Consider the following 24,161-nt stretch of genomic DNA (forward strand, 5'->3'; position numbering starts at 1 on the left):
TGACGATTCATACAATCCTTATTCATGATCTCCCGTGATTATTTTTCCACTGCATCATGACTTTATGTTCTGTACTTTACATTATTTCTGTTAAGTGACAAAGCTTTTGTCTAAGCAAAGTCTGACCTTTCTGTCCTAATTAAATAATTAAAAATCAAGGCATGATTATGCTTATTTTACCAAAATAAAATCTTATCTCGAGGCCTTTGCCTTTCATATAAGCCACTTCTCATTCCAAATGATCAACTAGAAGTCAAGTTAATATTTGTTGTTCCTACAACTTGGATAGGAGACAAGACTTTTGTCAGGGTGTGTATTTGCTTTTTTAATTGAAAATATCTTTCATATGAAATGAACATTATTCTGCGTTCCCAGTTCACTAGCTCCCCCTACTGGACTGAATCCCACAAGCACAGACTTGTCAGATGAGATGATCATATTTTAAACCTTCTTTATTAAATATAGATGTTTCATATGTTCTCTGAACCCTGAGTTCTTACAGCAACAGGCATCCTGAGATCACTGAACACTCGACATGTGTCGCAGTTGCACACAGAATAACTCCATTCAGTTACTCATTACATCATAATTACATACATACGTAATAACATAATATAATATATTATATTATATATTATTATAATATAACATACATAATTCATGCAGTTACATCTGGTGGAAGCTGATTCAGGGTTTCAGGGTGAATAATTATGCATCTGTTACAATATTTACTTGTATAGTATTAATTGAGAGAAAGAGAAAGAGTGAAGCAACCAAGAAGCTGATTTTATGATCCCACCACCGTGCTTCGCTATTACGTGATATTTTGTGCACATTCGTGACACATAATCCAGATTATAAATCGGAATCATTTCTGATTTGTACTTGACTTGGTTCTGTGAGGTCCACATGATAATTATTGAAGTCTAAACCTGGGAACACATTAAAAGGTATCCCCTTTTTTATACATCCCACATCACTGTACAGGCCAGTCAGTCGTCTATTCAGGTTGTTAATGTCGGGGCGTCTGAGATTAAATTTGTCTAGCTCAGCTAAGTAGGTCTTCACTATGAGCTTCTTATAATCTGTTTTATTCCTGCAACAGTAAGCGCTCCAAGCATGACTGGGAATATTAATTCCTTCTTGATCTTTTTCAACTTCTCTTGTTATGGGTATCCAGTTCCTCCCTGGGACGACTCCGGTCACAATGTACGCCTGGTTATTTTGGTCGAGTTTACAGTCTTGGTTTATTTCTTTAAGCATCGGTTCCTCCGCTTGTGCAGCCCATTTTTGGTTGCTGTCCTGTGTTTGTGGAGCTACGTTAGTTAAAGTGAAGGTGGAATCTGCTTGATCCTGATCAGCAGCAAACTGTCGTGGAAACACGTGACCTCTAGTAAACCCTGTACCTGAATAATCAGAGTCCACGGCCTGGTTAACTATCTTTCCTCCTTCTCTCGGGGAATCAATCATGTTTTTCTTGTCTTTATATTCTTTAATATCTTCCAGCTGTTATGGAGGAGAAATGAAAGAGTAGTGAATTAAACACAAAGACGTTAATCAGCTCACTCAACACACTCTTCATGATAAATAAAACACATTACACATGTTATTGAATCAGTAATAATGAAATATTTAAACACACTGACTGACCTGAGGTTCAATTTTCCACACATCGCTGCGGATAGTCGTTCCTGCCTTTAAGAGTGTGTAGGCCGAGAAAATAGGGATCCTCCTCACAGTGTCGTACTCGGTGGCAAACCTGTATTTGTTTTCCCAGCGCTGGCAAATCGTCTTATACTGATGTCCAGTGAAGAGAGTGGGGACGATGATGTCATTTGTTTTTTTCGGGTTCCGGATGAAGAAGTTAGGACAGGAATTTTGAAATGAAGTAACAACCTCTGTCAGGGTCGGTGAGGAGAAAGAGGAGAGCAGGAGCACCAGAGAGAGGAGCTGCATCCTGACACACGGTGAAGGAGTGTGTGATGAGGAAGAGTGTGATGACGAGTGTGTGATGAGGAAGAGTGTGATGACGAGTGTGTGTGATGGATATCAGAAATCTGTATGAGGACAAAAGGAACATGAACACAAATAAAAACTCAAATTCATCATCTGAACCTGTTCATCTATCTGTAACACTGCATTAAAACATTATCATATTGTCATGTGTTAAATGTCTAAAAGAGAGATAAAGTTTCTCACCACAAGCTGCTGGAAATTGATGTTGAAGTTCAGTGGATGAAGTGAGATGAACACAGGAGATCTGTTTTTAGTGATCTTTAACTGTAGAAGAACCGACTGGTCTCTCGCTCTCCTGCTCTCAGATACTCACCTTTTTATAACACTGCAGTCACGTGGTAGGTTTACACCTCATTTCTGAAGAAACTGGTATCTTTGTTCTGGTACTTTCTATAAAATCTTGTTTAAACATGTTTTCTGTTTTCTCTTTGAGGAAGTAGAACTAAAATGTGAAACCTTTCCCAGAAACACTCTGGAGCATGTCCAACAGTCATTTCAGTAGAACTTTAGATTATTAATAACAGAATCTCCACCTTCACATAAATTACTGTCCATGTGGATGACATTATTATTTAGAAGCTGTGGGGTTCAGTGGTATCTCAGCTGTTAAGTCTCTGGGCTACTGATTGGAAGGTCATGAGGTCAAATCCCAGCACTACAATGCTGCCATTGTTGGGCTCCTGATAAATGCCCTTAATTCTCAACTGCTCAGACTTTTATTTGCAACGTATTTGTTTTGGATGTAAGAATCGGCTAAATGACAATTTCCAGCAGTTTACTGGAAAATTACAGGAAAATATTCCATATATAATCCAATAATCCAAATTTTCCCATAACAACACATCCACAAGTGTGTTATTCCTCTTACACCAGAACAACTCAGTGTTATTCAGTTTAAAAAGTTTCTGAATGACCATCAGACACTTTATCTGTTTATAATTACAGTTCTGTTGTGGAACGTCTGTGAAACACTGAGAGACTTGGCAGTGCTGATGTGTGTAAGGTCTTAGTTTCATTATTAACCCCACTGTAACACGTGACAGCAGTGTTATAAAAAGGTGAGTATCTGAGACAGGAGAGCGAGAGACCAGACGGTTCTTCTACAGATAAAGATCTCTGTACAAAGATCTCCTCCTGTGATCATCTCACATCTTCTACTGAACTCCAGCATCAAGTTCCAGCAGCTTGTGGTGAGAAAATCTCTCTCTCTCTCTCTCTCTCTCTCTCTCTCTGTCTGTCTCTCTCTCTCTCGCTTTCTCTCTCTCACTTCTTCTCTCTCAGTAAGTGTGAAATGCTCATACATTTTAGATGGATTCCAGGCCAAGTCTGATTAACAGATCCATTAGTAGTGCTCAGGGATGTGGTAGCTCAGTCTTTAAGGTGCTGGATCAGAAGGTCATGAGTTCAAATCCCAGGTCCATCAAGCTGCTACAGCTGGGCCCCTGGGCAAGGCCCTTAATCCTCAATTGTATAAATCAAGAAATAATTTGTTTGTGATTGATTGATTGTGAGTTGAAGCTCTGTATCTGAGAATTCTTCTGCTATTTTGTCCCATGAAGATTTCAGCTCTCCTGAGATCAACTTCACACACTCTTCCTCATCACACACTCCTCCACCGTGTGTCAGGATGAAGCTTTTCGCTCTGGTGCTCCTGCTCTCCTCTTTCTCGTCACTGACCCTGATGGAGGTTGTGACGAATTTTTGAAAGTCTTTTTGTTCCAAGTTCTTCATCCGAAGCCTAAAATGGAAAACAAATCATCACCCCGACTGTTTTCAAAGACTCTCAGTATAAGCAGATTTGTCAGCGCCTGAACAGCAGCTACACATTTGCTACGCTGTATGATCCGTAGGATCCCCGTCTACTCAGCCTACACCTTCTCAGGGGAAAAACAGACGGTTCAGAATGAAGAGTGGAAAAATGAACCACAGGTAAGTGAAGTGTTTGACACTCAGAGTTTGACTGTTCTAAAAAAAAACTTTAGCAAATCATTACATATAATTTCTTTGCAAACGATTCAGTTGTTTTTGAATGAGTCACTCAGTTGTAAGAATCAGTCACTGAGTCAATTCATTATTTCATCTCATTTTCTGCTTCACAATGAAGTGTTCAGTTCATGAGTTAAACATCACTGAAATCCTTTTTTTACAAACTCTCTTTGACTCCGACTCCAGTAAATAACGTATTTATGAGTTTTCACTGACTGACACCTCCTTTGTCTTTCTTCATAACAGCTGGAAAACATGAGCAACGGTCCAGAAATGAGGGAGATCACCAATGATGAGATGGACGAGTTTCTTAACCAGGCTGTGAACAGAGACTATATAGAGAGTAGAATTCCTTATACTAGAGGTCATGTGTTTCCAAAGCAATATGCTGTTTATCAGAATCAGGCAGACTCCACCTTCACATTTACCAATATAGCACCACAAACAAATAACAGTAATGGAGAATGGGAAGCAGAAGTAGAGACACCGATGAGGGCAGAGATACAGAGAGAGTGCAGACAAAACTATAGAATCAAGGCTTTTATAGTGACTGGAGTAGTTCCAGGGAATAATTGGATATCCATAAGGAGAAATGATAATAATAATAAAGATAAGACAATTGTTCAAGGTGTTAACATTCCCAGTTTTTACTGGACTGCGTTCTGTTGTTACATCAATCCGACCACTACAATTTCGAGAGCCTACCTTGCTCGGCAAAACGAACCGAACCCCAAATCTTATGAAATAACTCGTTTGAGTGTTGATATGCTGAACAGTCGCCTCAGCAGTCTGTATAATCAGGATTTCAAAGTATTTGGTGATTTGTGTTTGACTTGAGTACAGTCCGAGTTTCTCAGTCCTGAAACTCCAGCTGCTTTCAGGATTCTAATAATAATCATCATGATACTAACAATAATAAAAATAGCTGGTTCTTCTAAAGATAAAATTCTCTTGACAATCATCTCCCCCATGATCTAAATGGTCCAGCAGGTGGCGACATTTCACTACAGTGTACAGTGTACAGCTATAAACTCTTGTGTAATCATGTTTTATTTACATTTATTTCTCTACTAATAAAATTTCAGACCTTTCCCAGGAACACTGAGGAGCATTTGTATTGTTTTATTTTATAACAAGGTTTATTATTGTTAGTCCAACAGTCATTTCAGGAGAACTTTAGATAATTAATGTCCTGTCTTTGACACTCCTCCAACACCAATCTACTTGTTTGCTTAGACAAGTTTGCTTTTACATGGAAAAGAGATATTAGTAGATTTCCTAAACTCCAGTTTTCAGTATGAAGTCTTTGCTTTTCACTCTTCAGTGTACATCAGTTTGTCCTTCTCTCTTTTCCTTTGTGTTGGTGTCCTGGTCACATTTCAACAGCTCATGAACAGAATCTCCACCTTCACACAAATTCCTGTCTGTATGGATGACATTATTATAGCAGCACTGATCATCTGAGATCCTTGAGATATGTGATTTCCTTCTACCCAAAACCCAACACCATCAAGGGCTGTCTCACTGTTATCCCATTATATTTCTATAATAATCACCAGCCATCTATCTGACCTCACTCAGTCGGCTCCAGCTGATGGAGTCACACCAATGGGCCTTTATCCAGGTTAAAGCAGCTCTTTGAGCCCCTCATAAAGTATCTGATGAAAGGAAACCTTTAGGGCTGAAAGAGTTATTACACACTACAGCTATATTAAACATACCGTTTTCAACAATACCTAATGGAGATGTTCACCGTAAAATATCTGCTATAAAATGATCTAAAGGTTCTTACCCTCCCACACCACCTACTCACTTTGTTTCCCCATCTTCTTCACCCCCTAAAAGCGATGATGATTCATACAATCCTTATTCATTACCTTTATTTTTTGTAAAACATTATTATTTTCAATACTCGTTTGAGTATATAATAGTGTGAATATGTACAATTCTGACTTTGTACACTCTGGGTACAGACTGTGTAAGAAATCCATGATGTTAAAAACTGTTTAGCTGCTTTCTGTTGTGTTTGATTCGACGAGATTTATTACTTCTGTGCTTCTTTTTAAAACTAATTTTGATTTTAGAATCCTTGCGTCTGTTATTCGGAATCACTCAACGCTTCCCCAGAGGTCTTTTAGATACAAATTTGTTTATCTTGTATTAAAGCAGTTAAAATTTGTTGCTTTGAGTACAATTCTCTCATAATGTCAACACTGCATGTTTAACATGGTGCCTCATGGCAAAGAAGATTTGAGAAGTAGAATTGTTGCTCTCCACAAAGATGGCCTCGGCTATAAGAAGATCAGTAACACCCTGAAACTGAGTTACAGTACAGTGGCCAGGGTCATACAAAAGTTTCCCAAGATGGGTTCCACTCAGAACAGGCCTCGCAAGGGTCGATCGGAGAAGTTGGCTTCCAGCATTGCTTTAGAGGTTACAGAAACAGAAGGTCAGCTTGTCACTGCTCAGACTGCAACAAGTCGGTTTGCATGGCCGTCGTCCCAGAAGCCTCTTCTGAATCTGGCTCAAAAGAAAGCCTGGAAACAGTTTACTGAAGACAACTTACAAGAGCATGAATTAATAGAATGATGTCCTGTGGTCTGATAAGACTAAAATAAACTTCTTTGGCTCAGATGGTGTCCAGCATGTGTGGCGACACCCTGGTGAGGAGTTGTGTCTATGCTGTAGATTCCACACTGTGGAGTGCCACAGCTCAGGGTCCATGTGGTGAACTCGGTGGTGCAGCTTGATGTCAGAGAAGATGTTCCACCGTGCAGAGGTGCGGGTCAGAATTTAGGGCACTTACCACAACACTACACTACACTACACTACACTACACCACACTACACTACACTACACTACATCCCTTCTCATAAATCTGATGCTACAGGAAATATCCTCTGAATGCCATATACAGAAATACCACAGAGCTGCTGTTGAGTTCTGGACTCTGATTGGTGGTCAGGTGTTGATGAAGTCTCTCTAACAGCAGCTCTGTCTGTACTACAGGTTTATATTAATAAACTCATTTCTATAGTAACTTGCAGTTTTAATGAATTTGTGATAAAGTTTTAATGTTAAGGATCTAACCAACCAACGCTTCCTGTATCACCATCAGTGTTGTATAAAGTATTAGAAAGCAATACTTGAGTAAAAGTACAAGTATCGTACAAGAAAAAGACTTCGGTAGAAGTGAAAGTTACCTTCTAAAATATTACTCAAGTAAAAGTCTTAAAGTTTCTGATATTTAATGTACTTAAGTATTTGAAGTAAAAGTAAAAAGTAAAATTTCAGTGATTTTCGGTAGACATAAGAGCAGGGGCGGTTCTAGGGTCTCATCTTTAGGGGGTTTTTAGTCCTCAGTGAGAATTTAAAACAAGAAGAGTTTTATATTATATATTATAATGACTACATAGTAATCCAAAAGTTATGGTATTATTTAAAATGGCAAAACGTGTGCATTTGTATGTGTGCATTCTCTACAAACAGTGTGTCCAATGAATGCAGTCACTAATAAACTAATATTCACAAGACAAAGACCAAATCAATAAATGTTATTTTTATTTAATATTGAACGGATTGTTTGCATTAATATTTTGTTTGTGCTACAACTCTAGTAATAAGAATAGTGACATTTCACTGCTTTTGGTTGCCGTCTTTGCGGCTTTCACCAGATTAACGTTATAGATAAACGCCTCCAGCTCTGACTGCGCGTGCACGCTGCGCGTCCCTGTGCTTCTCCGTAGTGCGTGCGGAGCGTAATGTAATCTAGGAGCAGTGATTCACCAAACATCCCTTATTGCAGTCACACACATTTCTTCTGATTTTAGTTTGTAGAAACGAGTAACGAAGATGATTAGTGGAAATATAACGGAGTAAAAGTAGACATTTTATCTAGGAAATGTAGTGGAGTAAAAGTTGACATAAATTTAAATAGCGAAGTAAAGTACAGATACTCCGTTACATTACAACACTGATAACCATGATCTGTGGATTACAGTAAAGAAAAGGGTTAGTGTTAATGTAAACTCATCTTTATGTTGCTCATACACACACATATATGCAGTTTTAAATGAACAAATATTATGAGTTTGTGTGTGTGTGAGATCTGAAACATAATCTCTGTTTTAATCAGTGTTAGTGAATCATATATTGTCAGTTAATCACAGTGTTAATGAATCACATAGTGTCAGTGAATCACAGTGTTTGTGAATCAAATACTGTCAGTGAATCACAGTGTTAGTGAATCACATAGTGTCGGTGAATCACAGTGTTAGTGAATCACATAGTGTCGGTGAATCACAGTGTTAGTGAATCACATAGTGTCGGTGAATCACAGTGTTAGTGAATCACATAGTGTCGGTGAATCACAGTGTTAGTGAATCACATAGTGTCGGTGAATCACAGTGTTAGTGAATCACATAGTGTCGGTGAATCACAGTGTTAGTGAATAACAGTGTTAGTGAATCACATAGTGTCGGTGAATCACAGTGTTAGTGAATCACATAGTGTCAGTGAATCACAGTGTTAGTGAATCACATAGTGTCGGTGAATCACAGTGTTAGTGAATCACATAGTGTCGGTGAATCACAGTGTTAGTGAATCACATAGTGTCGGTGAATCACAGTGTTAGTGAATCACATAGTGTCGGTGAATCACAGTGTTAGTGAATCACATAGTGTCGGTGAATCACAGTGTTAGTGAATAACAGTGTTAGTGAATCACATAGTGTCAGTGAATCTGAATCACAAAGTGTAAGCACAAATCATTAACATAAATCAAAATGTGTTTATCTCTGGGTCGATTCTTACGCAGGGTTAATGAGTGCTTTTCTAGTGTGTTCACGCATGACCTCATCCACACCGTTAGAAGTGGGCTGCTGCTTCTGTGTGTAATGTCCACGATCATAACACTGCTTTACCTGTACAGAGAGAGAGAGAGAGAGAGAGAGAGAGAGAGAGAGAGAGAGAGAGAAACAGAGAGTGTGTGTGAGAGAGAGAGAGAGAGAGAGAGAGAGAGAGAGAAACAGAGAGTGTGTGTGTGAGAGAGAGAGAGAGAGAGAGAGAGAGAGGGAGAGGGAGTAAAGACAGAGGGGAAGAGAGAGAGAGAGAACAGAAAATTACAGCACGCACAACAATTTTTTTGAAAAGTTAGCTTCCTATAAAGTCTACATTAATCTAATGCGTCTGTGTCACGCTGGCTACGGCTGCATACGTCCACAAAACAGCTTCCGTCTGGACTGATTTCATGCACAAAAAATTGTTCATAGGTCTCTAACAGGAACGAACATTTTTGGACACAAATATAAGAAAAAATATGAAATTGAAGATATCAATGAAACGGTTCTAAATCTGGATGAGATCTTCGTGATGAGCAGGCAAAGGTCTATAAAGGAACACCCAACAGTGTTTAGGAAGTGAACACATGTGTGTGTGTGTGTGTGTGTGTGTGTGTGTGTGTGTGTGTGTGTGTGTACCAGTACAATCAGCAGGATCAGAATGATGAATGACAGCCCACCAATCACACCCGAGTAGATAAAGTGGTTCAGTTTCGTTTCCTCTTTGTATATCAGTATGATTCCTGTAAAACACACACACACACGCACACACACATTAGGCCAAGAATAATAATTGTGCAGATATATTATTTTAGTTATTTTAGATATATACAGTATATTGTTAATACATCTTTTGTTTAAATCCTCTTGAGATAAAGTGATAACACTGAAGCTGCTTACCAGACTGCACTAACAGACACGTCCGCTGACTGATGGTATTTACATCACGTTGGTTAAACTGACACCAGTAAACTCCACCGTCGTGCTCGCTCATGTTCTTCATGGACACAGAGAAATTTCCTTATTAGTCTCCAGTCGGCCTTTGAAGTTTTTCTCAGGGGTAAAGGTTCCGTCTTTAAAATAGTACGACATGGTTTCCTCTCTGCTTCTGTACAGGGAGGATTAAACAGTATAAAACATAACGCTGACCTGGTGTACATATGACCAGAGTGGTACATTTCTCTTTTACACATTTTGTTATTACACATTATGTTCTGTTTTATTTTTGACATAATATAATGATGTGTAGTGTGTAACGTTCTCCTGTGTGTGTGTGTGTGTGTGTGTGTGTGTGTGTGTGTGTGTGTGTGTGTGAGATCGTTCCTACTGATGACAACACAAAGCTTACTTCTCATCTCGCCGTCTGTACAAAAAAACTCCGTCCTGATCTTTCTTTGTGATGCTGCAGTTGATGATGGCTGTTTCCCCAACAGTCACAAACAGAGGTACACACTGATCATCACTGTCTACACACACACACACACACACACACACACACACAACACATTATATTAACATTTAACATACAGAAATACACAACAGACCTGCAAACACACACAGCAATACAACACGTTATGTATGACTCACTGTAGGCAGGACAAAAAGACACTTAAATAAAAATCAAATATCAGATTTAAAACACTGAGGCACAAACTACTACTAAACTCTGATAAATGATTAAATGATTGTCTTCAATTTTGCAGTCTTACATTTTACAGTTGAATTACTGGAGCTTCAGTCGCTCCTAAAAACTCTTACAATTACTCTTAAAGACTAAAGGAAACAAACAAAACACTTCTACTGACATCAAACACTTACAAAGTGAATAACAAACTCCTTAATGTGAAATCACACACACACACACACACACACACACACACACACACACACACACACACACACACCTGAAGAGGAGCCGTAGTGGAGGAACGCGACAAGCAGGATGAGTGTGTATAGTGGAGGATGCTTCATGTCTTCTCCTGCAAAAACACTTTGTCTCTCTGAGGCATTATATTTGCTATCACATGTTACACCTACATTTGTTTGCATGCACACACACACACACACACACACACACACACACACACACACAGTTTAATAAAATAAAAACATAATCAATTTGACATGTATAATTTAAGATATTTATATAAAACACTGTTCTATAGTCCTATAAACACCATGTTCGGGTCTCACTCTATGTGATGAATAAATCATTAAATTTAAAGCCTTTTCTCTCGTGTTTATATTAAAAAGTAGAACTTTATTTAAAATATATATATATATATATATGACAAAAATACAAAGCAGTTAAGCGACATACCTGAAACTAAAAAAATCTCTTCAGTGCTCAATCACAGATGAATTAACTAAAGCCACAAGATATATTTAAAACATACTTAGCAGACTCTTCTCAGGTTTAGAGGTGTAGTAAGAGGTTTAATAACACACAGGTACAGAGTGTGTACTTCACAATGAGTTAAAGACACTGAGGACGAGCAGGTTGGACTTGATCACTGCACTGAATGTTGGCAAGATGAAGTTTGTGAGCTGTTTTTTGAGTAGTGAAAGTGCAGGAGGAGCTAAAGTTCACCCAATGTGGAGTGAGTCACACTCTCTCTCTCTCTCTCTCTCTCTCTCTCTCTCTCCTCCCTCTCTGTCTCTGTCTCTGTCTCTCCCTCTCTGTCTCTCTCTATCTCCCCTCTCTCTCTCTCTGTCTCTGTCTCTCCCTCTCTCCCTCTCCCTCTCTGTCTCTCGCTCTCTCTCTCTCTCTCTATCTCCTCCCTCTCTGTCTCTGTCTCTCTCCCCTCTCTCTCTCTCTCTCTCTCTCTGTCTCTGTCTCTCCCTCTCTCTCTCTCTCTCTCTCTGTCTCTCTCTCTGTCTCTCCCTCTCTGTCTCTCTCTCTCTCTCTCTCGCTCTCTGTCTCTCCCTCTCTGTCTCTCTCTCTCTCTCCTCCCTCTCTGTCTCTGTCTCTCCCTCTCTGTCTCTCTCTCTCACTCTCTCTCTCCCCTCTCTCTCTCTCTCTCTCTCTCTCTCTCTTCTGAATGTTATGCAGCACTGACACTGGAAACCTTCACCATATCAACAATTACACACACATTTTTTTTATCTGTTTATGTGACCTGTCTGTTGTAGACAATTCAGAAACCAGCTGTTGCTATGGAAACTATAAGGTGTGGGTACATTAATATATTATAATATAATTTCCAGCACTCAGACGCTCTAAACCAGTTCTAAAGCAGGTGAAAACATGGCCAGCAGGAGCCACCTCTGCTCTTCAGGACTGCTTTGAGTGCACTGACTGGAACATCTTCAGGGAGGTTGCAACCAATGGCGACACCATCAACCTGGGGGAGTACACGTCATCAGTGACCAGCTACATTGGCAAGTGCATTGATGACGTGACCGTCTCTAAGACCATCACCACACACTTCAACCAGAAGCCGTGGATGACTGCTAAACTGCGTGCGCTGCTAAAGACTAGCGACCTAGCCTTCAGAACAGGGGACAGGGTGGCCCTAAAAACAGCAATGGCCAAACTGTCTCAAGCCATCAGAGAGGCAATGTGCACGCCCAGGCAATCCACAGCCACTTCCAGGGCAGCAGAGACACCCGGCGCATGTGGCAGGGCATTGTCCTTGTCCCAAAGAAGTCTCCTGCCTCAATGACTATTGTCCCGTGACACTCACACCCATCGTTATGAAGTGCTTCGAGAAGCTCGTCATGAGGTACATCAAGACTCAGTTAAAACCCTCCCTGGACCTCCTACAGTTCGCGTATCGTCCAAACCGCTCCACGGACGATGCCATTGCCACAGACCTGGGGAGGAGGTGCAACAGCTAACTACCTGGTGTAGAGCCAACAACCTGTCTCTGAATGTTGATAAAACTAAGGCTGAGAAATCCACATCTCCCTCCCTCCATCCTGACTACTTTTTACAGAGGGAACATTGAGAGCATCCTGAGCAGCTGCATCACTGTCTGGTTTGGGAACTGCACAATCTCAGATCACAAGACCCTGCAGCGGATAGTGAGGACAGCTGAGAAGATCATTGGAGCCTCTCTTCCCTCTATCATGGACATTTACACCACACGCTGCATCCGCAAAGCCAACAGCATTGTGGATGACCCCACACACCCCTCACACACACTCTTCACCCTACTGCCATCTGGAAAAAGGTAACGAAGCATTCTGGCCCTCACGACCAGACTGTGTAATAGTTTCTTCCCGAAAGCCATCAGACTCCTTAATAACTGAAATTGAACTGTACTGAGCACAACATACACACACATCATCACCTGTATGGACTGCACTGATCTACACCAATTACACACACTTCCTATATATATACATCAACCTGTTTACATGCTGTTTTTGCACATTTTTTTGCTCTTTGCACACACTGTCTAACATTTCAGACGAAATGATGATAAAAGCTTCTTGACTTGACTTGCTAAACCTGATCTACAGTCAGAGCTGCTCTTAGAATTAATCAACACCTGAACACCAATCAGAGTGCAGAACACAGCAGCTTCATGTTTGATATTTAATCTTTTTATTTTGTTTAAGATTAGAGAACAAAAATGAAGTTTATTTCTAAAATAAATCTGCACAGCTGTTTATGTGAGAAATTCAACTCAAAAGATGACGAATTATGTTAATCATCTTTATTTTTGGAATTTTTGAGCATAGAAGATCTAGAAGCAATAATTTGTAGTGTGTGTGATGTGTATAGTGTGTGATGTGTGTGTGATATGTATAGTGTGTGTATAGTGTGTGATGTGTATAGTGTGTGTGGTGTGTATAGTGTGTGTGATGTGTATAGTGTGTGTGATGTGTATAGTGTGTGTAATGTGTGTGATGTGTGTAGTGTGTGTATAGTGTGTGTGATGTGTATAATGTGTGTGTGTGATGTGTATAGTGTGTGAGGTGTATAGTGTGTGTGGTGTGTATAGTGGGTGTGATGTGTATAGTGTGTGATGTGTGTGTGATGTATATAGTGTGTGTGATGTGTGTGTGATGTGTATAGTGTGTGATGTGTGTGTGATGTAGGCTTTCAGTGTCCTTGATTGTGTGTTTTCTGGTCAGTGGGATTGTGTTATTGAGTTAAAGTGTAAATGAACGTTTTTTAATTTTTATTCCTTCTCTGTGGTCTGGTTACATTTTCTCGCTGTACGCCGGAGGATTTCCCCCGGCTGCTGTAGCCATGGTGACGCCGTGCATCGTATTGACCCCCTGTGAAAACAACAATAATCAATAAATCATTAAAAACTTGCTGGAATTGTTCTTAGCTTTGATCGCTAATGAGTAAATGATTAATTTCAAAGATAAATAATAATTATTGTTGTTAATCCTACAGTGTTAGAGATAAATATAAATATAAAATATAACATGATTTCCAGTAGATTAAATAGTTTATGTTGTATATTTTATGATAAACTCTTCTAAACTCTATACACAAACTCTAAACCTCCCTCCAGAACTTTTTGTTTTTGCTGCAAAAAAAATATTTGTTGTCAAGCAGAACGCTAGCTGATAAAAGCTGTTACTATGGCAACCGGTAGTAGAAACAGCTACTGACGAATTAAGTGCAGAGACAGGAGACATCCAAATCTGTATTGTTTGGCTAAAGGTAAAATGCACTGTTGTAATGTAACGAAGTAAAAATACTTCGTTACTGTACTTAAGTAAAAATTTCACGTATCTGTACTTTACTTCGCTATTTAAATTTACGTAAACTTTTACTCCACTACATTTCCTAGATAAAATGAATACTTTTACTCCGTTATATTTCCACTAAGCATCTTCGTTACAAAATAAAATCAGAAGAAATGTGTGCGACTGCAATAAGGGAGGTTTGGCGAATCACTGCTCCTAGATTGCATTACGCACGTCCGCACGAATCACTGCACGTCCGCACGCTCTATGGAGAAGCACAGACACGCGCAGCGTGCATGCGCAGTCAGAGCTGGAGGCATTTATCTATAATGGCGGCAACCAAAAGCAACCACTATTCTTATTACCAGAGTTGATAGCACAAACAAAATATTAATGCAATATCAATACTAAATAAAAATAACATTTATTGATTTGGTCTTTGTCTTGTGAATATTTTTTTTTATTAATGACTGCATTAATTGGACACACTGTTTGTAGAGAATGCACACATACATAAACTGATTTGATTCAAAACTGGCATAAATCATGCATAAAATTTTGGTGTCCACTTTTGCCATTTAATAATACCATAACTTTTGGCTTACTATGTAGTCATATAATATATAATATAAAACTCTTCTTGTTTTAAATTCTCACTGAGGGCTAAAACCCCCTAAAGATGAAACCCTAGAACCGCCCCTGCTCTTATGCCTACAGAAAATCACTGAAATTTTACTTTTTACTTTTACTTCAAATACTTAAGTACATTAAATATCAGAAAATGACTTTTGATACTTAAGTACAGTAAATATCAGATACTTTAAGACTTTTACTTGAGTAATATTTTAAAAGGTGACTTTCACTTCTACCAAAGTCTTTTTCTACTACGATACTTGTACTTTTACTCAAGTATTGCTTTCTAGTACTTTATACAACACTGGTAAAATGTTCCAGGAAAGCACTGGATTATTTACATCTGATTTGTCATTTTATTGCTAAGATTATTTCTCAATTTTGGGGCAAAAAGGTTTCAGAACCTTATGGTGGGTTTCAGCTGTGGGTTTCAGCTGTGGGTTTCTCTTACCAGCTGAGTGTGATGAGGTGGGAAAGGGTTGTTCACAGGATTACTAGGAGCAAAACTCTCAGGATTCGGAACCACGTTGATGATGTTCAGCTGTATCACACACAAACACACACACGCACACACACACACACACACACACACACACACACACACACACACACAACTTTAAAGTTACACAATAACACTGTATAAAGTACACAACAGTAACCATGTTGTAACCAGTAACAAACTAGCAGCAGCATCATCCATTCAGGTATCAAGGAGAATAAAGTGAAAGGTCAGAAAGATGAAATGCTTTTCTTCTTCTTTATACTCACAGTCGGTTCACTGGTGCAGGTGGCTTTGCAGGTGAAGGCTGAAAGTGCGATAGAGATGCAGAACTGGAGCAGAGTGAAAACCAGCAGAACTCCAGATATTCCCTTCCCCATGCCCTGAAATAAACATCACCATCACCATCAAAAACCATCCTTACACTTCAAGTCAATTTTTTTTGTATCACAATATTCCTAAAATATATTTCACGATTACGAAAGTTTATATATTTTTTATTCTTACACACCTCATGATCAAATAACAACAAACAAATAAATCAAACCTCTAAGGCGTAGTTGCATCTGTAATTGTAGTCATAGTAGCAGTATCCTAAACTCCCAAAAATCAGATCCATGATCAGGATGATGATGGTGATTCCTGCAGATAGCGTGCTAAAAATATTCAGTGTCAATGTGGCCTTCACCTGAGAGAAAAACATCAAGAAATCAATCAATAAATACATAAGTTTGCATACATGCTTTAGACTTTTAGAAAGTTTCCACTGTCAGCAGTGTTTGTTTATTTGTTTATTTGTTTTTGTCAAAATTAGAAAATTTAACTATAAAAAGATTGTAGGAAAATAGTATTTTATTATATCTTAGGCAAATATAGACTAATTTATTGTATTTGATTATTTGAATATTTATTTATTTATTTGTTTGTTTGTTTGTTTGCTTGTTTACTGAAACATTCTGCCTATGTGGAAATGTTGTGTTGTTTACTTACATTTTATTAAAAATTCATTACTGTTTACCTTTAATCACGTTTGAATCTTTGTCACTGTTTGTTTGTTTCCTGGTTTTGTTTCTTATTCTGTACTGTTTGTGTTCACGTCAGTGTTTGTTACAGTGACTGTCAGCACTCTGTCCACACTTCCTGGTTTGCTACACTACTTCCAGGTCGGTGGCCATCTTGGATTTTCACTTATCATGTAATGGATTTTAGGTGTTAGGTACTATTTAAGGACGCTGCATTCACATGGTTCCTTGCCAGATGGTCTTCTCAGCTTGCCCTGTGCACTGTGATTCATCCAGCCTTGTTCCTGTTCTGCCCTGCCTGGTTTGACTCTGTTTGTTTCTGGTTTCTATGTTTTTGCCTGCCCTGTATTACCCTGCCTGCCTGTGTACTGGCTTATTGAACTGTATTTCACTCTTTGTTTTTGCTTGCCTCTGTACTGGATTAGAGACTGATCTTTAAGCTGAATGTTTGTCAAGCTTATTAAAGACTTTAATTATTTACATTGGTGTCCTGCATTTGAGTCCTCCCTTCCGGCCCACCCTGACAGTACCATCTGGCCAGTTATGGACTCAGCAGACGTACCAGACCTGACGGCCCGCCTCGGGAACCTGGCTCAGACCACCGTGGCCCATGATAAGCAGATAACTGACCTTACAAAGGCCACCATTGAACTCATCCACCGGCTTAGTGCTCTCTCCAGTTCAGTCACCTCTGCACCTGTGGATCTCGGGACTTTTTCAGCCCCTCCCGTATCGACTCCAGCCCAGGAGCCACATCTGCCTCACCCTGAGCGTTTCTCCGGAGAACCAGGAATGTGCCGGCCGTTCCTTATGCAGTGTGCAGCCCTCTGTTTTCCCATCACATCGCTCCAAGGTGGCTTATGTTGTCTCGCTGCTGACTGGCAAGGCCAGACAGTGGGCAATCACCAATTGGGAACGCCAGTCAACTCTCTGCTTTTCCTATGTACCGTTCAGCAGAGAGCTTCGCAAGATTTTTGACTCCCTAAACAAGATTTGCCCCCTACACCGGCTAACCTCCACACTTCAAGCCTTCAGCTGGAATCCTGAAGCTGAGCAAGCTTTCACCAGACTCAAGGGCCTCCCATTCACAACAGCTCCCATTCTGGCTCTCCTTGACTCAGACCAGCAGTTTATTGTCGAGGTGGATGCATCTGATGTTGGCTTGGGGGCCATTCTGTCTCAACGATAAGCCAATCGGCTCAATCCTTGTGCTTTCTTCTCAAGGTGCCTCAGCCAGGCTGAACGTAAATATCCTATAAGTGAACGGGAACTCTTGGCCGTCAAGTTGGCCCTGGAGGAATGGCAGCACTAGTTCCAGAAGGCTGTCCAGAGGGAAGGCTGTTCATTCCGGACCATCTATTCTCCCAAGTCCTACAATGGTGCCACAGCTCTCACCTGTTCTGTCACCCTGGCTCTTCCTGCACCTTGTCAGTCCTCCAGCAGCCCTTCTGGTGGCCTAAGATAAAGAAGGATGTCCGGGAGTTTGTGGCGGCATGTCCTGTCTGCGCTCAGAATAAGACACCCCAGCTGGGCTCACCACCATCATGGTGGATCGATTCTCCAAGATTGCCCATTTCATTGAATTGCCCAAACTTCCGTCAGCCAAGAAAACAGCTCTGCTCATGCTCCAGCATGTCTTTTGCCTGCATGGCCTCCCACATAACATTGTATCTGATCATGGTCCTCAGTTCACCTCTAACATCTGGAGAGAGTGTTTCCAGCACAGTCTTCTGGGTTCCATCCTCAGTCTAATGGACAAACTGAGCGGTTAAACCAGGAACTACAGTTTTGAAAAAGGACTTTGCATCCTGTGTTCCAAGAACCTACATCCTGGTCCTTTAACCTGGTGTGGGTGGAATACACCCACAACTCCCTGCCATCAGCAGCCACAGGTCTCTCTCCCTTCCAGGCTGCATATGGATACCAGCCTCCACTGTTCTCCAATCAGGAAAGGGAGGCCTCAGTTCCTTCTGCCCTTGCAGAAGGAATGTTGCTGACGTGTCTGAAGAAAAGCTTGTGCGGTCCTCCTCAGTGCTTCTAGGAGCTACGCCCGGTGGGCCAATCACAAGTGCTGTCCGGCACCCCCTTATCATGTTGGTCAGAGGGTTTGGCTATCCACCAGAGACCTGCCGCTTAAGGTTGCCTGCAGGAAATTTGCCCCATGCTTTGTTGGCCCTTTTCCCATCTCCAAGGTGCTCAATCCAGTGGCAGTCAGACTCAAGCTCTAGAATCCTACATATTTACCCTAGCTTCCATGTCTCTAGACTCAAGCCGGTTCAAGCCTGCTGGCTGGTTCCCTCCACCAGACCCTCTCCACCCGCCCGGTTCATTGATGGGAGCCCTGCTTACACTGTTCAATGGCTCCTGCATTCCAGTCGTTGCAGTAGGGGATTACAGTATCTGGTTTGGGAGGGTTACTGTCTGGAGGAGCGCTCCTGGGTTCCGACATGCCACATTTTGGATGCTGACCTCATCACACAGTTCGATCGTGACCATACTGACCAGCCTAGAGAGACGTCATGAGACGACCCGTGGAGGGAGGGGTACTGTCAGCACTCTGTCCACACTCCCTGGTTTGCTACACTACTTCCAGTTCGGTGGCCATCTTGGATTTTCACTTCCAGGGCGGTGACCATTTTAGGTGTTATGCACTATATAAGGACTATATAAGGCTTTCACATAGTTCCTTGCCAGATGGTCTTCTCAGCTTGCCCTGTGCACTGTGATTCATCCAGCCTTGTTCCTGTTCTGCCCTGCCTGGTTTGACTCTGTTTATTTCTGGTTTCTGTGTTTTTCCCTGCCCTGTATTACCCTGCCTGCCTGGGTACGGGATTATTGGACTTTATTTTACTCTGTATTTTTGCCTGCCCTGTATTCTTTGCCTGCCTCTGTACTGGATTAGAGATTGGTCTTTGCGGTGAGTGTTTGCCTGCTTTGCCTGATTATTTTGTCAAGCTCATTAAAGACTTTTATTATTTACATCGGCCTCCTGCATTTGAGTCCTTCCTTCTGACCCACCCTGACAGTGACATTTAGAACCAAAACTATATCATCAGATAAAAGAAACAGAAATCATGTCGTACCACACAGGAGTTTAACTTGTTGCTCGCTGAAACAGCCAGAGAGCCGGAAATGATGTGCTGCGAGTACGGGGGAAAAAAAACAAACATTTTTTGAATCCTGAAATAATACCATTTTATATATTTTTATATTTATGTCATAAAAACTGAAGAACACTAACAAACACCGGGCTCCAGAAGACGACTCCGGAGATTATGCCGATGGTCAGAGTGTAGGGCGCCAACACGATACCAAACAAAACCATCAACAAACCTATCATTATCTGGACAGTCTGAGTTTAAAACACACACACACACAAACACACAAACAAACACACACAATTGTAATTTAAAAAATCTGTAAAAATCTTTTTAATGAATACTGTTGTGTGTCTAATGTATATAAACACAAAAATCTACAACTACTAACGCAAGTACAGGTCCAACTACCACTATAACTACACAACTACTACTATAAGAGCAAGTGTTTTGTGATTGTGTTATTGTGTAATTGTGTGTGATTGTATTATTATGTAATTGTGTAATTCACCCCCAGAGCTTTGGGTTCTCCTTTCAGGAACTTGCTCAGTGGGCCGAGTGTCTGAGTGGAATTCTGTTCTGCTGTAGATGAGGGAAGGACATGAGTGATGATGGTGTAGCCGCTTCCCACATTAGTGACAGGTACAGGAACGCTGGCCATCTTTACACCACAAAGTCTGACCTTTTAATCTGACAACAAAAAAAAAACTTTCACAAACAGACTGAAGGAAACACAGGAGTTTTAATAACACTTATTGATCCCGAGGTGTTTATTCTCTGCTTAAGCGTGAACATGTGGACTCGACTCAAGAAACTCGTTACAACTCTCGAAGGTCCGTATTGTCAGAAACTTCCAGAACCAAATTCATCCAGAAACATCAAGAAAGTTCTAAAGTCTTCAGAGAAGATTATCTTCTCCTTTTCCAGAAATGTGTTTCGAGAAGACAAAGAGCAAAAGGAGGAGTATGCTAATGTTAACCTTGTGCTGTTGTAAGCGACGAGTCTTCAGGTGAAATTACATCCTGACACATATACATTATTATTATTATTATTATTATTATTATTATTATTATTATTATTATTGTTATTATTAATATTATTATTATTATTATTATTATTATTATTATTACTACTACTACTAGTTCTGTTTTTTCTTGACAATTTAGCACAACATTTTAGTAGTTTTATTTTATAATATATAAGCTGTAAAGGTTCGCAACATTTTATCATCATGTAAAAGTATTTTAAAGCAAATTAAAAAATAATTGTATCTGTATTATAATCTATATTACAATTTTTTTTACAATCGCTATGACAGTTTTTTCAATCCATTTAACAAGTTTCCTAAACTCTTAACACAGTTAGCACAACATCCGTCTTTGTATGCTATACAATTAACACATTTCTTGTTGTTTTGATACAAAATGCATACAGTTAACACCAATTAAAAATGCTTGAACGTTTTCAATCGCATGATCGTATGTTCTAAAAGAGGACTCTTTGGGCTGATCTTGTGTGTAAAAGGAACAATATAGAGCAACACAAAGTGAGAGAGAAAGAAAGAAAGAAAGAAAGAAAGAAAGAAAGACTGCACGAGGGAGAGGAGTTAGAATGCGTGGTGGCGCTCAAAGAAGGACCAGAGCTAGGGTAACTGATCAAATAAGAGCTACTATCATTGACCATGTCATAAACCATGAGCTATCATTCCCACAATGCCTTGCCAGAGACGATATCAGGTGTGATGTGGATGAGAACATGTGACCAAATGCAGAAGATTAGATTACTTTGTTTTTTTATTATAATTCCGGTGCTTTTTCTGTTTGTATATCTTGCAGTAATGTCCTTTTGCAAATAAAGTCTTTACTGCAGCAATTCTGTGTTTGTATTTCTTACATAAACTGTACATTTTATAAAGCTACTCTGAGATGGTCATTAATTTTTTGTAATGAATTTCGTCAGCAAAAGAAACAAAATGCATGCATTTACTAAACAAAATAAAACCAAAATGTAGAAAGGCTTCAAAAGAAACTACAGTGCAAAACACGACCTATGATCAATACAATATACTGTCTATCGTATAAGGGCAGACCTGACACATAAAATAATGCAGTTTCTGTAATTTCAGCTGATGATAGTGTTTTTTTTGTCATTGTGTTATGATTGACTAAATGTTCCTGTTGGAAGAGAACATGTGTTCGTGTTTTGAATAATTATTTGATTTTAAAACATGTTTGCAGTGTTTTGTTAGACAAAGTGTATTGTGTTAGTTTATTATTGTATTTTGAAAATTAGTTTTGGGGTTTAGTTTACAATGTGTGATTTTAAGCATGAAATTAACCGTTTTGCCAGTTGTGTGTTTTAGGTCTGTTGGTGCGTTAAGAGTTTAGGAAACTTTGAAAAAACTTTGAAAAATTGAAAAAACTGTCATAGCGATTGTAAAAAAAAACTGTAATCTCTATTAGGATCTGTTTTATAATCTGTATTTATCTATTTTATAATCTGTATTAATCTATATTAGCGGGTTTAGATTAATAGGGTAATCTATATTAGGGAATGTGGTAGCTCGGTGGTTAAGGCGTTCGACTACTGATCTGAAAGTCATTGGTTCGAATCCCAGGTCCACCAAGTTGCCACTGCAGGGCCTCTGAGCGAGGCCCTTAACCTCTGAGCAAGGCCCTTAACTCTCAATTGCTCAGGTGTATAAACTGAAATAAAAATATAAGTCACTCTGGATAAGTGTCTGCTAAATGCTGTAAATGTATATTATAATCTTTATTATTATCTCTATTATATTCGTTATTAATCTCTTTAATAATCTGTGTTAATCTGTATTAGAATGAGGAATTGAGGAAGTGAATTTGAGGAAGTAAAATTTCACCCGAGGAAAAACCGCTAACTGAACACATTAAACACTGATCCTGTTACTTGTCTGTTAAAAACCCAGAAATACTTTACTTCAGTTTGTTAATTCAGTAAAGAGAAAAAGTCGTATTTTACCTTCTGTCCTTTTAGCAGTGCTTTCTCTCTCTCTCTCTCTCTCTCTCTCTCTCTTGCCGTCTCTCTTAGACACTTCTGTGTCTACACCACACCTTTATCTTCTGTTCTGAAAGAATGTTTATGGTCTCAGTGAAGCAGATATTCTGCCTCTGGTTCAAGCACAGACACAAGACAAATTAAAAACTAAAACTGGATACAGGAAATGGAGCTCCAGAGAGAGAAGCCCAGAAACCTGCTGTTGTTTTTCTTACAGCTCACTACACAGTTCCCGGCAGGAAAGTACGAATACAGTCAGTGCTGCCTAGATACATGACCTGGAGTAACCTTTACACAGCTCCAGCAAAGATACCCAAAAACAATAAAAATAGGTGCCAAGCACAAAGGGTGCAGCATTAGTTTCCTGAGCATGATGTACATGTGATCTCTTTGATGTGTGCAGTAAAACATCACAACATGACATGACACTTTGTTAATAGCTTCGCCATCACGATACTAAGCAGCACAAAACCTTAGCATCAGGAATATCTTTGACATCATGCTGATCAAATTTGTTCTATCGCCTAAACTCCTAAAATGAAATAAAACCCTGCAGAAGGAGAATTGAAACAACACGGTTATGAAACCTGCTCTGAGGTTTTATGATGATTTAACCCTTCACTACGGTGCCAAATGTGTACAGTGTGAAACGACGAGTCTTCAACAGACACGCTATCAGAAAAGAAATAAAATTGTTTTAAATAGTGACAGAAAACAAGTCAATTGTAACAGAGAAGAGAATTTTATTTTCACAGTCGTGCTCAAAAACGTCTGTTCAGGACAAACTGGATGAGAGTCAGCAATAAAAACAAGGAACTGGTTAAGAAACTGAGTGGAAAAGCAGAAGAACAGCAGTTTGTCTTATTCCTCAGAAACCAAAAGGAATTGTGAACTCCTCTCACCTGAAGATGTCGGGGAACTTAAAGCGGCACCTCGGACTGTTACACAGCAGAGCTGAAACTGGAGACTCCTTCTGTACATGTAGAAAAAAAACACTTTACAAAACTTCACCACATTGATGATCTAATCAGTATGAGACTTCAGCAGCATGTGGGATAATGTTATGTTTTTATTTTGTATTACTGTGACTGTAGAAAAGAAAAAGTAATCATAAATAAATAAATAAATAAATAAATAAATAAATAAAGTTTTTATATTAAATAAAAAATAACAGAAATTACATTAAAATAGAATTAAAATGTTCTAAACAATAATTAAAATTAAAAAGAAAATATGTAATCAAGCATCTTTTCTTATCCTTATAATGTGAGAAAAACTTAGTTATCTATCCTATGTATTATACTTTTTTATTTATTAGCTGTTGTTAACAACAAAGTGGTTAAATCTTGGATAATGAAAGATACAATAAAACGAGAAACAAC

General features: G+C 39.4%; 3 protein-coding genes and 1 long non-coding RNA gene across 5 annotated transcripts; 1 reads left to right on the forward strand and 3 right to left on the reverse strand.

Moving 5' to 3' along the window:
• Window positions 1–299: 299 nt before the first annotated feature.
• LOC132845015 (endonuclease domain-containing 1 protein-like) lies at window positions 300–2,367 on the reverse strand. The gene is made up of 3 exons (XM_060868987.1): window positions 2,200–2,367; window positions 1,651–2,057; window positions 300–1,506 (listed from the first exon to the last, which is right to left on the reverse strand). The coding sequence occupies exons 2-3, from the start codon at window positions 1,954–1,956 to the stop codon at window positions 856–858; spliced, it is 957 nt and encodes a 318-aa protein (XP_060724970.1). The 5' UTR covers window positions 1,957–2,057; window positions 2,200–2,367; the 3' UTR covers window positions 300–855.
• Window positions 2,368–3,840: 1,473 nt separating this feature from the next.
• LOC132845027 (endonuclease domain-containing 1 protein-like) lies at window positions 3,841–5,101 on the forward strand. Its single transcript, XM_060869008.1, has 2 exons — window positions 3,841–3,945; window positions 4,249–5,101. The coding sequence occupies exons 1-2, from the start codon at window positions 3,856–3,858 to the stop codon at window positions 4,837–4,839; spliced, it is 681 nt and encodes a 226-aa protein (XP_060724991.1). The 5' UTR covers window positions 3,841–3,855; the 3' UTR covers window positions 4,840–5,101.
• Window positions 5,102–7,584: 2,483 nt separating this feature from the next.
• LOC132845030 (uncharacterized) lies at window positions 7,585–11,595 on the reverse strand. Its single transcript, XR_009648391.1, has 6 exons — window positions 11,160–11,595; window positions 10,744–10,872; window positions 10,188–10,305; window positions 9,740–9,947; window positions 9,479–9,582; window positions 7,585–8,923 (listed from the first exon to the last, which is right to left on the reverse strand). It is a non-coding gene; the product is annotated as an uncharacterized LOC132845030 (long non-coding RNA).
• Window positions 11,596–13,781: 2,186 nt separating this feature from the next.
• Window positions 13,782–23,003, reverse strand: LOC132845024 (membrane-spanning 4-domains subfamily A member 12-like). Of its 2 annotated transcripts, XM_060869002.1 has the most exons (8): window positions 22,744–22,934; window positions 20,258–20,436; window positions 19,890–20,000; window positions 19,732–19,788; window positions 16,174–16,314; window positions 15,896–16,009; window positions 15,579–15,668; window positions 13,782–14,071 (listed from the first exon to the last, which is right to left on the reverse strand). In XM_060869002.1, exons 2-8 carry the CDS (start codon window positions 20,405–20,407, stop codon window positions 13,994–13,996), a joined length of 741 nt encoding a protein of 246 aa, XP_060724985.1. In that variant the 5' UTR covers window positions 20,408–20,436; window positions 22,744–22,934; the 3' UTR covers window positions 13,782–13,993. The 2 variants fall into 2 exon arrangements, with proteins under 2 accessions (XP_060724985.1, XP_060724986.1); XM_060869003.1 differs by lacking the exons at window positions 19,732–19,788; window positions 19,890–20,000 and having other exon boundaries at window positions 22,744–23,003.
• Window positions 23,004–24,161: the final 1,158 nt, after the last annotated feature.

Source organism: Tachysurus vachellii, chromosome 4 (assembly GCF_030014155.1).
Source record: "Tachysurus vachellii isolate PV-2020 chromosome 4, HZAU_Pvac_v1, whole genome shotgun sequence".
Lineage (NCBI taxonomy): Eukaryota > Metazoa > Chordata > Actinopteri > Siluriformes > Bagridae > Tachysurus > Tachysurus vachellii.

Coding starts and splice junctions, on each gene's coding strand:
- LOC132845015 (XM_060868987.1), bottom strand. CDS start 1,956: ATGCAGCTCCTCTCTCTGGTGCTCCTGCTCTCCTCTTTCTCCTCACCG. Junction 1,507..1,650: donor TGTGGAAAATTGAACCTCAG/GTCAGTCAGTGT, acceptor CCTCCATAACAG/CTGGAAGATATTAAAGAATA.
- LOC132845027 (XM_060869008.1), top strand. CDS start 3,856: ATGATCCGTAGGATCCCCGTCTACTCAGCCTACACCTTCTCAGGGGAA. Junction 3,946..4,248: donor AGTGGAAAAATGAACCACAG/GTAAGTGAAGTG, acceptor TCTTCATAACAG/CTGGAAAACATGAGCAACGG.
- LOC132845024 (XM_060869002.1), bottom strand. CDS start 20,407: ATGGCCAGCGTTCCTGTACCTGTCACTAATGTGGGAAGCGGCTACACC. Junction 16,010..16,173: donor GATGCAACTACGCCTTAGAG/GTTTGATTTATT, acceptor TGTTTATTTCAG/GGCATGGGGAAGGGAATATC. Junction 15,669..15,895: donor CCTGCACCAGTGAACCGACT/GTGAGTATAAAG, acceptor TGTGTGATACAG/CTGAACATCATCAACGTGGT.